We start from the raw sequence: 13,255 nt of genomic DNA, 5'->3' as shown, positions 1-13,255 counted from the left end.
AACAACCTTGTTGATATTAATATTTTTATTAAAATTCCAGTGGATTATTATGGAATGTTTTTCGAAAGTATGGCAGCCAAGTCAGAAATCCTAAGGATATTCCTTATCCAAGATGTAGCACATCCTCCTGAAGAAGGATGTTATAATAAAGTGGGTCAGACACAGTGAGGAAAAGAAGCTTAAAAGAAACGATTAGAATCCAACCTTTATTCAGCATTTGGGAGAGAAGAGAAACAGCACTAGTACACTTTGAAGTGAAGGTGGAGTGTGCATTCACATCACAGTCGCCCTATTCTGATCTTGCACACCTGTCCGTGCTCTTCCATAATTTTATAAAAACCCTGTGTCCTGCAAGTTCCTCGTTAATTAGAGGGTTTTTGCGGTAAAGCTTCTGCTTGTCATCTGCAGATCCTCATCTGAACTCGTTAATGTCCTCAAAGGAGGTTTTTCGCAAAGTCTGCATTTTTAGAAGTCACCAACAAAAGTATAATTTTTGTTGAATGCAGAGGTCTGAATATTTTTTTGTGTAGTCTTAAAGAAAAACAGCGATACGTGTGCTTTTCAGGGTAAGTTAGGTTTATGGACTAAACAGACTAGAAAGTCAAAGTTAGCTTATTTAACAGAATTCAGTTATGTCCACTGCAATACTTAAATAGCCTCCTGCAGAAAATACCAATACCCAGCAGCTGTCCACAAACAGTGGCAGGATAAACACACAAAAAATCATTATGTACATTTTTTGTCAACTACTATGATAGATGCAGTTTTATTAAAGACTTTGCATCAAAGTGTGTATTTTGTGCCATGTTGCAGGAATCATTTCTGATCTCTGTTTTTCCTTAAAGGTAAAGGGATATGTTATTTAACAGGAAAGAACAGATCAGGCCAAAAGCAGGTTTTTTTCTTAGAGTTAGCACTGGCAATGCCATCTCTACAATGTATGATCGATGCCCCTGGAGTGTAAATCTTTGAAACCTATCCTGCAAGATCCAACTAGGAACCTTTGGACTTGGGGAACACTATTTCGTGGGGAAAAAATAAATTTTCTGGGTTTTCCAAGCTTTGTTTAACTGTAGTAATACAGATCAAACAAATAAGTTTCTGCAAGTCCAGCCTGTGGCTCCTTTCCATTGTGCTGCACAGTTTGGCTGTAAACACCTGATCTATTTCCTGGATTGATTGCAGGATCAGCAACAGTCAATGGCGTGGGTTGGACAAGCCACGTGGGGGCGGAGTAGCTCCACACTGGATGAATTAGGGGCCCCAAAACTAGTCTCGTCGCATTTCTTCTGAAGCCAAGGGATGTGATGGGGAGGCAGAAGACCTGGATCTGTGGGTGCCTCCCTCCCAGGAAGGGGACACCCTAGAAGCCACTGCCGCTACCCTCCACGTCCTCCACAAAGAGAGACCTCTTGCGCAGGGCGTTGCGGTGGTTGTTGCTCCTCCGGGCCTGCGGGGGCAGTGTGGGGAGGCGGCGGCAGGGGGCAGGGGGCAGGCCTGTCTTGGTGGTGTCCAGCTCGTCGGGGTTCCCCTCCTGGGCGCGGAGAGCCTCCGTCACCTGGCGGTCGGAGGGGCCGAGACTCAGGCAGCCACAGGAACTCTGGTCCCCCTGCCCAGCATCGTCCACCGCGACAAAGGAGTCCCCCCACAGGCTGTCACAGAGGTCCTTGCTGTCCGTGTACATCTGGGAGAGACAGATCAGAGCCACAGGGAGTGAGCGATCTCATCCGGCTCTGGTCCTGGAGAGCCAAGGACGTAGTAGAGTTGGCAAACGAGAGGAAGCCATACACCCCATCTACCCCTAATAAGCCTCACTCATTAATAAAATAATCCTTATGTTTGCATAGCACTTTTCTGGACACCCCACTCAAGGTGCTTAACAGGTAATGGGGACTCCCCTCCATTACTGCCAATGTGCAGCCCCACCTGGATGATGTGACGGCAGCCACAGGTGAACGGGTCCCCTCATAGGCTAAAAGCTAAACTTCTCTGTCTCTGAATAGAGAGAACTGTTTGAATGGGACATCCCTCTGTGCCCAAGAATGTACCAACAGTCGTTATCAGTAGTCCTGCAGTTTTTACAGGCAGCCTCATAAAGTCAAAAAGCAGACATCTGGTAAGCATGTTCGCTTTTACTAATTGATCCAATTGCGAAGCTCAGCTGGAACCAAAACTAAAAGAATCTAGCATTCCAGGATCAGGGATGGATGCCCCTTTTCTAGTCAATGGGAGCTTCCCATTTCTATACCAGAGCTACTTCATTGCATTACTGCACTGCAGCTAGCCCGTAATAGTTAAATTGATCTTGCCCATCAGCAGTTAAAGAGGGCCCTTATGTCACATTAAAATGTTGCCCCTCTTTTGTTGGGGCTTTCTTGGGGAGCCCAACCCAGATGGCACTGCCAGATTGGGAGCTGCTGTTTTCTGCGAGCGATCGTGAGTCATTAACGAGCAGCAGCACTGCGCCAGTCCGCCATAATCTTCTCTTTATCCCCGAGAGGAGCTCAAAGGAGAGGAGAGGATGAGTCGACGGAGACGCTCGGCCCAGACACAGGGGGCACCTGGCTGACGCGATAATCAGGAAGACGTCGTCACTCAGCCAGGGGAGTTAATCATCTGGAAGGTCGACTTAATCATGCCGCTTTAACGAGAGAACGATGGCAAGAGGCTGGATAATTGCCTCTCGCAAGCAGGTGGCGTGACAGGTGGAGCATATAAGAGGCAGCGCTGAGGATGACTCGTCAGTTGCAGACGAATTCCACCGTCATGAAGCCTGAATTCATTAATATAACAGTGACAAAGACATACACGGCCAAAGTCAGGCCAGTTGGTGTGTTACGGAGTTCTCTAGCAGCGCAGGACCGGGGAGTGATCTGTGTCTGGGGTGTTGGGCCCAGTCCCTAGGCGAGTGTCTGTGCGATTACAGCGCCGGCTCCTGATGAGCTGAGAAGGGCTTGGCGCTTCATGGCTGACAGGCACTCGCTCCTCAGACACAGTCCATCCCCTCTGAGAGGGGGCGCAGAGCTCTTTTTTTGCAGAGGAACTCTTTGACCCTTGGTTTTCCTCTGCAAAGTTCAAACAGGTTATCCCCACCTCCAACCTACAACACAGCGGCGGTGACGGATCCTTGATCAAGGAGGCAACCTCATTGGAGACTCTGACAATGGATAATTATGCCTAATATTTGCTCCACACTGCTGTACCTCTGTTTACATACCACTTGGGTGTATCAGGGTAATTACTGCACATGATTATTCTTGTGGTTAACTAGCTATTATTATTGACCCAGTATCTTCATGTGGATCTTTGTGTATATGTTATATGTGAATCCATGTATCACATGTGACCAGGAGGACAATTGGTTGATTGGCTTCTGGGAGAATTGGCCCTGGTGTGTGTGTGTGTCTGTGTCAATAAGTGCCCTCTGATGGACTGAACCATCCAGGGAGTACGGTGCCTGGCGCATGCGTGGGCTCCCTCCATGACTCCACTGGATAAGCAGATTAGACAACGGATGGATGAGTTCCCTCTCTCTGTGCTCTCTGGTCAGTGGTGCGGAACAGTTTGTGTGTGAGACTGAGCCTTTCCGCCCGCACACACGTACCTGCACTCTGTAGGACGGTGATGCGAGTCGACAGTGGCTGAGAGTGTGAGTTTGAGTGTGATCGCCGCTCCCGGCTGTACTGTGCCCTCTGACTGACTGCTGGCGATGCCGCCACTCCCAAATAACACAGTGCCAGCAGGTTTCCTGATCACTGCTTTTGTGGTCCTTCTGCATACTGTATGTTCCTCCTCCTGCTTCTTCAGCCCTCTGATGGGATGGAGTTTGGGAAGCAGAGGTTTGGAAGATCAAGCCTAGCCCAATGGCTCTTTTCATTCCCCAACTTCAAAAGAATAACCTGCTTAAAGAAGTCCTTCTCTGGACTTCAGGGCTGCAGGGCCTGGTTTTGCATTTTCCATTACAGACCACCAGCTCATCTAATTTGTTTCCTGCACAGCAGACAGTTTACCAATGATGGAATTTAAGACGCAATTGAAAGACAAATTGAAAGAAGAGGGCATGTTACCTGCTGGAAGGGAATGCAGTTTCTAGTGCAGTTGTTTCCCTGGGGTCCCCATTCCCAGTCGCTCACCCAGTTGTGCGCGCAGATCAGGTCCTCTTTACATGCTTCAAACCTGCCACAGAGGAAACAGTCCGATCTGATCACTTTGTCTAGGAAGCCTGGCAAATAGTGTGGAAGGCAAAAGTAAGTTGCAGCTGCTTAAAAATAGCATACTTGTGTTATATAACATGTCATAACTATGACTGCATTCAGGCTTGATTTCCTAATATTAAGTTCTGTGCCAATAATAAGTGAAGTACATGGATTTTATTAAGCATGATGCCTTAGGAGTGCTTCAACTCCAGAAGTAAAGCTCTGAGGACACAGCAGCAGAAACTGATCCAACAAGTTCTGACAGCTCAGCGTCTATAGGCCTCACAGCAGTCCCCAGTCCCGGAGCTTTTTCCCTGTCATTTAAACAGTGGTCTTTTAACCCTCTGTATCCTGGAGAACATATAAACATGTTACCGACCCTCCCTCCCTTCTAAGAACAGTCATCATCCGGGACGTTGCATGATCCCCATACAGACAGCACTGGGGGATCCAGTCCAGGTCATAAAGAGGTCAGGTTAGTCTGCAGGTTTTCCTACCAGCTCAGCCCTTTGTTGGGGCTTAAATGGGTTCACATTAACACCTCAAAAACCTGCAGACACACCAGCACCCCAGGAGCAGGAAAGGTTCCCCCGTTGTAAATTCTTAACATTTCAACAGATGGCTTTAGCACAGCCAGTTCCTTTGTGATGGAACTAAATCGTTTAACCCATCAATCCACAAACTGGTCCTGCGTCTACATTGGCATTAATGACTGGGATTGACAGGTTCAGAATGTGAATTGTGGAGTTAAGAACAAAAAAAACACCTTCTGAACATTCTAGTAATTGTTTATTTTTCTGACAGATGGTGGATCTTCCTGCAATGCCAACATTGAAGTTAAATTGTGGCCAATTGCACGGAGCATCTCAGTTAAAGGGTTTTGTGGTATAAAAGAAATTGAGTCTCCTAGTTCATTTACTATTACTATTTAAGGCATTTACTAATCAAAGGGCTCTGCACAGCCAGCCTTTACCCATGACAGAACTGCACTGACTGTGCACACAGGGGTGGTCATGGCCTCACCAGTCCTGGCAGAAGCTGAGGCACAGGGGTACCCCCTGGATCGCAGAGGGCCGGTGTGGGTGAGCCCAGCGGGCCGCGTCCGGAGAGCAGCGGTAAAAACAGGCCAAGCGCTTCAGAAAGCCCTCGCACCTGGGGGAAGAGAGGGACAGCAGGCTGAATCTGTGGTATGTCATCAAAATGTTTCCATCGCAAGTCTTCATTCCCACTGGTCTGCAGCAAGTTATGCAATCTTCCAAAGTAGTGTCAATTAAGTAATTAAGGAATCAATTAAGCAATTGAAGTCCCAGCTGGATCCCTGTCTTTCTTTGACATGGATTGGAAGGGCTTGCATTGCCTTACCCTGGCCTAATAAAATCCCTGGACTTTAAAAACAGAGTAAGTGTAGGGAAGAAGACCTGAGTTTTGAACAATACAGCGATTTTTCCAGAGGCTGTGACAAGCAGTGCACGACACTTTGTTTAATCTGAATCATGGGGAACGCTAAACTCATAGCGGACAAACGCAGGAGTGGTAAAGGAGCTCTTAAAACCACAAGGATCACGGGCTCCAAAAACATTGATCTTGACATGACCAGACTTTTTCGGAGTCTGAGGTGAGAGGTGCCGTTCTTTCATGTAAAATACAGTGAGAATTAAAAATAAGAAAAGTGGGAATAGAAAATCAGACAACTGGAAAAGGTACGCGCCCATACATACATCCAATTGCGCCAGAGATACTTTGGAAACATCTGTAGACTCAAAAACTGAACTGGGATCCGTCTGGTGTGGAAATACCAGGAAATGGTGGTGTTTCTATATTGTAGGTAATCTGAAGCTACTTGCAAATGCATGCTTTGATGCCTGATGTCTGTAATGGTTGGAAAAAAAAGTGTTGTAAGGCATATTTACGTCATGGTAAAATCCTGGCAATCTAAAGGCTGTTAACAAAGGCTCTTGGCTCCCATTTCTGTGCAGTGGGAAGCAAAATGCTTCTTACTAATTGGAAATTGGAAATGTAGTGCCGTCCTCTGTATCCCATCATGCACCCTGTGCATGTGGTTTTTTTTGTAACACAGAGCAAATTGGTCTCCAAGTCCTGCTTAACTGCAGCAAAACTTCAGAAAAGAAACACAACCAGTTAATCAGTGGTTGTGATGTCGCCGTGCACAGTGTCCAACAGCCCGGCTGTTGAAACAGCATGCTTCCTTAATTATGGATGTGTCTGGCGTGCATCAAGGACATCATGGAATGTTGCTCGGAGACTGTTTGCCAGCTCTCCGGGGGATGCCAAGGGGAAACAAAATATTCAAGCTCTTTCACAAGGGGCAGGGGGAACGGTACTGAGCGAAGCAGAAATAATGAAACCTGCAGCAGTCATAGACAATTCATTCATGCAACGGAGAAGAAGAGAGCTCTGCAAGGGTGGAGGGGGGGTTGAGAATTATACAGCAGTCCTGGTCCTCAGTCTAGAGCCACAATCTAGCAGCTCCTCTTTATATGCCCTTTAGTCATCAGTTTGCAAAGTCTTGGAGCACATGGGTTTTGATCAGTGAAGCAAATTCTAGGTTCAATTCAATCAGAAATGGCCAGCTGTGGTCTTTGCCAGATACTTGGAGTTAGTACGCTCATTTCAGACAACCTCTAAGCCATTTCATTACCTGGTGGTCTGCAAGTCTAAGCTAATACATGACCCGCTGAGGTGGTGAAAATGAATTTGGTTTCAAGGTTTAGAGGTTGATTTTTTTAAGGGTGACTGTGGCTCTCCAGCACCAGGGATGCTGTCTGTGTACTCCTAACAATCTGGTTTGACCCTGGGACACAATGACTGGGCTACAATGTGAATATTTTTCATTCCAGTAGCCTGATCCAATAAGTAATCCTCAGTCATCACTTCTTTTTATACCTAGGAGCGAAACAAAGAAGGACAAATCTTAGAAGCTGCCTACACGCTCCTAACTAGAAGTAGTTCTCGTGCGCTGTGTGCCAGTCAACTCAGATGCGTATATAAGGGAAACTGGCCCAGGCACTGGCGTGCTATGCAGACTGCAGACAGAAGGCTGTGCTTACACGGGGCTGAGGGCTCCACACCTATCCCAGGACACGCCGTCCACCTGGGAGATGGGCGAGCCAGCCAGCTCCTGGGTGTCCTGCTCTGAGCAGCAGGCATCTGGCGAAAAGACAGAGAGAGAGAGACAGGAGCGGTGAAGAAAACACGCACAGTCTGGCCTCCGGCCATGAGATGCAGCCCTCTCCAGGCGTTCTGCTGAGATGGATGGTGTCACCACAGGCCAAGAGGGCTCCTCCTCTGGCTGATGAGGAAAGTGAAGAGCAATGCAGCACGCAGGGAGAAAGTCGCCGGACAGGGGCTAGACGATCTGGTTGCAGGGCAGCGCTACTCAAGCTGTATGGCCCTCCCAGTCTGTAGACAGGCTTGGGTATGAGGTATAGGGATTTAGGGAGATGGTGTAAGAGAGAAACTGTGGGGAGATACAGTACTGGGTTTGGAGTGGTCAGGGTTTAGACTATGGAAGTAAAGGTGTACCGGATGGGGTCTAGGAACCAAGGTGACACGTGCCTTTAGGATGTATTTTAAGTTGTGAATGTCAAGACTGGAGGCTTTTAACAGTATGGGAGTGAGATTATCAGAGCACTGGAGACTGTGGTCTTAACTAGTTTGAATCAGTGTGCTGGACACTCTTTTAGGACAGCGGTAGTCGACTCACTGTCTGAGTAGAGGGTGCACTCTCGGAGAAACGGCTGTGGGCTCGGCTCGGCTCTGTGTTTCCCTCCTTGGAGACACGCCCCGTCGTGGCACCACGCCCAACCAATCAGCGCCGCCGACAGCCACGCAGCGACCAATGGCTGCCACGCGTTGGCACGCATCTTTCAGTGTGCGTCAACCTGCGAGACAGAAAGAGTACCTTGGACAACGACCGGGTTACACTCGAAGCAACCGATTCCCGGCTCTCTCTTCCGTACCCTTTACTTACTGCTTCGAATCGCAGTCTCACGCTACCAAAGGGTTTCGCAAGCTTGCGTTCGTACACATCCTTAGTCTGATTTCAAAGTTCTTATTTGGCTGTTTGCACACATTCTAACCCTCTATACAGTTTCTTGAAGAGGACTGAATCTAGAATTTGTCGTTGTTCTCGGTGTTTAACATGTCAGTCGACGAACGACGAAGTTAGCAGTGAAGGTACATTTGCAAATTCCAGTTTGGTAACCAGCTGATCGCCCTAGCTTGATGTAAACCTGCCCCTCTGACTAGAAAGATGAATTTGCGATTGGACAGGTCAGTTGAGAGAACATTTTAGTCATACCACTTTCGTTCTTGCGATATTTATTTTGTATTTGTTGTTAATTGCACATGTGTAGTTTCGTGATATTCTGTTCGACGTGTTTCGTAGTCGCTGAGCTTCATATAGTTAAACATACAGACGCCCTTCCGATTCTCCAGCGCTACTCTCCTCCGCAATACCTTGTACTACCCTAGGAAAGTACAAGACCGAGTACCAGGTTCATTATCGTTTTGCGTTTACAGTGGAGTATCGGAGCCTCAAACCTTCAGTGGACTTGATATGCGCCGTATGCTGAACATATAAAGACGCTTAATGACTGTCGTGTGATGGAAATGTATTGAGAAAGGGGATTACAAATATTCAGGCAGCGATTAAGCGATTGTTTGTAAGTGCGCATTACAACAAAGCGGTCAGCGGTCAGCGACCTTAAAAATACTTACCAGCTTGACTTATTAACTTCCCTAGAAATCGCATTTTGCATTTATCCCTGGAGAAGTAATGGTCTCGTAATGCATTGAACTGTTCAACCGATAGGCGCTTTAAAATAGAACTAATGTAAGTGATCTATTGTCCTTACAATTCACAGTCATTGCTTGAATATTGGATCGGATATCCTAACCATTCGACAAATAATCGCTGGCTCATATTAAGAAGGAGTTTAATACACGTCGCGTATTTACTTCTGAAACATCATCTCATCTGCTCTTGAGACCAGCAGAAGCAGGTTAATCACCGTTTCATGACATTTTTAAATACATTCTTACCCAACAATATTACTCGATTAGCTTAAGACGCACCATCCGGTGGTTTCTTAAAATCCGCGAAACAGGAAATGAGCTCCCGCTTATCAAATTAATACATAAAATACCCGTCCTTAGGTCATTCAATATGTTTACCAGCATAATAAGCCACAGCGAAGAGGCAATTATATCGCCTCTGCTACCACTTCCACCAGTTTCGGGGGGCGGGTGAATGATGTTTACAATAGAAGCAGTTTCACAAGAACAGACACAGCTGGTCCCTGAGCGGTCAGACTGTGCTGTACAGCGCGAAAATTAAAGAGCCATCTCAGGCAGGCGGAATGTGTCCTTGGGCAACCGGGCTGCCCCAGTGTGCCGGAGGTGTCCCCTCGCCCCCCGTCTTACCTGGTGCGAGACAGGCGCGGAACTGCGTCCTTTCCTGCGCTGTGGCGTTGGTGAGCGAGGAGCAGGGCTAACTGATGGGTCTGTCTGCGTTTCCAGCTCTTCTCCGCGCTCCAGCTCTGCAGGATGATCTCTCCTCCCCCGAGGCGGGTTGTTCATTTATGTCTGATTTACGGAAGGGCGTCTCGACCTCCCCCCCTCCCCCGCTCCTCAGCAACCTCCCCCAATCACCACCATCTCCGTCTCTCTCACGGCACACATTGGCTGTACACGCTGTACTGATCATCACAAACTCTCACCTCCTCCTCTGTTGTTTGTTCTCTTCTCCAGATGGATCATTTAAACGATTGGCTCGCAGCTAAAGCACATGTAATGATGAACCACATCGGCCAGAGCCGGAGAGAGCGTGCACTGGGGGCTCTGACCGCCTTTGATTTCCTGCACTTAATACCATCCGAACTCGAAACGAGACCGTCCTGAAACCGCGCAGTTACTTCCCTGTCGTGGCTAAACTCGATACTTGAGTCAATCGTCAGTCGGGTTACAGTAACATACCTTATTCCGTCAAAGTCGTTCAGTCCCCAGTCAGTAGGGTGACTACTCCTAGAGAGTAACATGTCGTGTAACTGAAGGCGAGCCGTTACTTAATTGGTTCGGTTCTTTACCCCTCGGCTCCTACTGCATTCAGTTTCCCCATCTACTGTCTCCTCTCATTGTGTATTCTCATCGTGCATATTTTGTGTATTTTTTTCATTTGCATTTTAAAATGTAGTTATCGTTCTGTAAAGCGCTTTGAGAAGCAACCTTTAAAGGCTTTATATAAAATAAAGTAGTTATTATTATTATTATTATTATTATTATTATTATTATTATTATTATTATTATTACATACGCGTCTGACAGCACTGTTAAAGGCAGGTACGGTATGCTTTCCTAACGGTAGTGGACGCCATCGTGGTGATCAGTTCGTGACGAGGGGAAGAAGCCAGTTCTTTCGTTTAGAAGAACATATCCGCGTAACAACTACCAGATGCGCTGGTTAAGTCGTGTCTGAAGGATGTCAGGCTTTGCCCGATGAGAAAATAATATCCAAGAGGAGATTTCTGTTACACACTGCAAACCGAGGCAAGATTATGTGCTACTCCGTACAGTATAAATCAACGGTTTTCTATTTTTCACTACAAGTAAACACTTTACGCATGCAATTTACTTTGTGGGGGCGGTTTGGTTGCAGGTTTTTTTATAATCGATGGAAAATTAGGGCAGAGGCATCGCCCCCTGCCCGCCCTCGCCCCCGCGGCATTACCCGCTCGAGCCGAGGAAAACAACAAGCTCGTCTGGGCGCTGAGTCACGGCTCGCTCCGGCACGGGCGCAGTCTTGCGCCTCCCGCGTCATTGAGACCTGGGGGGTCAGGACGGTTCAGGCCGAGGAGATGAGCGGCAGTATTAATGACATCCCAGCAGCCACCGTCTGCGGCTGCTCTCCGCGCCCTTGCTGAGAATACTGAATCCGAGCCCCTTCCTCCTCAGGTTACATTCAGTGTAACCCTTCGGCCACACAAACAGGGACAGACACAGAATATCCCATCCCCTCGGTCTGGACCCAGAACGTGTTGTCAAACGTGCTGCCGCGTGTTAAATGTTTCTTTTAGTTCTGGAAGAACGTCTTATTTTTACTTCAGCACACAGAAGGCAAAAGTGGCCTCGTTTTTATCATAACCGAGCTCTGTTTGTGTACCGGTGTCGTATCCACTACAGTATCCCCTGGAAATCTGTCCCCCTCCCGAAATGCGCATGTGCCGTTATCTCAGAGACGCCTGATTTTTCTCATCCTGCACATGTAAAAACACTTGATATATATAACGCACAAGGTCAAAGATACACGGAGCCTTTGCTTGCTTTATTTCGGGCTTCCCTGTCTTGTACAAATAGATTGTCAGCTTTCATGGCGGATTTTTTTTACTTTAATCCCTAGCAAACGCTTTAAATACACCATGAAACCGATATAAACGCACACAGACAACGGGCTCCTTTTCACCCAGATCGCAATTAGCAGAAGGCACAATATGATATTAAGCATCCTGGGACGTTTTGTGGAGCAGGTGGGGCGTTTCGTTGGGGATACAGATTTCCAGGGGATACCGAACTACAGTGCCTTGCGAAAGTATTCGGCCCCCTTGAACTTTTCAACCTTTTGCCACATTTCAGGCTTCAAACATAAAGATATAAATTTTTTATTTTTTGTGAAGAATCACCAACAAGTATGACACAATTGTGAAGTGGAACAAAATCTATTGGATTTTTGAAACTTTTTTAACTAATAAAAAAATGAAAAGTGGGGCGTGCAAAATTATTCGGCCCCTTTACTTTCAGTGCAGCAAACTCACTCCAGAAGTTCAGCGAGGATCTCTGAATGATCCAATGTTGTCCTATATGACTGATGGTGATAAATAGAATCCACCTGTGTGTAATCAAGTCTCTGTATAAATGCACCTGCTCTGTGATAGTCTCAAGGTTCTGTTGAAAGCGCAGAGAGCATCATGAAGACCAAGGAACACACCAGGCAGGTCCGTAATACTGTTGTGGAGAAGTTTAAAGCCGGATTTGGATACAAAAAGATTTCCCAAGCTTCAAACATCCCAAGGAGCACTGTGCAAGCGATCATCTTGAAATGGAAGGAGTATCAGACCACTGCAAATCTACCAAGACCTGGCCGTCCCTCTAAACTTTCAGCTCAGACAAGGAGAAGACTGATCAGAGATGCAGCCAAGAGGCCCATGATCACTCTGGATGAACTGCAGAGAACTACAGCTGAGGTGGGAGAGTCTGTCCATAGGACAACAATCAGTCTTACACTGCACAAATCTGGCCTTTATGGAAGAGTGGCAAGAAGAAAGCCATTTCTCAAAGATATCCATAAAAAGTCTCGTCTAAAGTTTGCCACAAGCCACCTGGGAGACACCCCAAACATGTGGAAGAAGGTGCTCTGGTCAGATGAAACCAAAATCGAACTTTTTGGCCACAATGCAAAACGATATGTTTGGCGTAAAAGCAACACAGCTCATCACCCTCAACACACCATCCCCACTGTCAAACATGGTGGTGGCAGCATCATGGTTTGGGCCTGCTTTTCTTCAGCAGGGACAGGGAAGATGGTTAAAATTGAGGGGAGGATGGATGCAGCCAAATACAGGACCATTCTGGATGAAAACCTGTTGGAGTCTGCAAAAGACCTGAAACTGGGACGGAGATTTATCTTCCAACAAGACAATGATCCCAAACATACAGCAAAATCTACAAAGGAATGGTTCACAAATAAACGTATCCAGGTGTTTGAATGGCCAAGTCAAAGTCCAGACCTGAATCCAATCGAGAATCTGTGGAAAGAGCTGAAAACTGCTGTTCACAAACGCTCTCCATCCAACCTCACTGAGCTCGAGCTGTTTTGCAAGGAAGAATGGGCAAGAATTTCAGTCTCTCGATGTGCAAAACTGATAGAGACATACCCCAAGCGACTTGCAGCTGTAATCGCAGCAAAAGGTGGCTCTACAAAGTATTAACGCAAGGGGGCCGAATAATTTTGCACGCCCCACTTTTCATTTTTTTATTAGTTAAAA

At 46.9% G+C, this 13,255-nt stretch overlaps 1 protein-coding gene across 1 annotated transcript; it reads right to left on the bottom strand.

Moving 5' to 3' along the window:
* Positions 1–190: 190 nt before the first annotated feature.
* Positions 191–9,799, bottom strand: rtbdn (retbindin). Its single transcript, XM_088603560.1, has 6 exons — positions 9,642–9,799; positions 7,921–8,098; positions 7,265–7,364; positions 5,220–5,348; positions 4,068–4,176; positions 191–1,684 (listed from the first exon to the last, which is right to left on the bottom strand). The coding sequence occupies exons 2-6, from the start codon at positions 8,078–8,080 to the stop codon at positions 1,364–1,366; spliced, it is 819 nt and encodes a 272-aa protein (XP_088459686.1). The 5' UTR covers positions 8,081–8,098; positions 9,642–9,799; the 3' UTR covers positions 191–1,363.
* Between the last annotated feature and the right edge of the window lie 3,456 nt (positions 9,800–13,255).

Source organism: Lepisosteus platostomus, chromosome 13, assembly GCF_059453375.1.
Source record: "Lepisosteus platostomus isolate fLepPlt1 chromosome 13, fLepPlt1.hap1, whole genome shotgun sequence".
NCBI lineage: Eukaryota > Metazoa > Chordata > Actinopteri > Semionotiformes > Lepisosteidae > Lepisosteus > Lepisosteus platostomus.
Note: the sequence above shows the minus strand (reverse complement) of the source record. Positions and strands in the feature narration are given on the sequence as shown.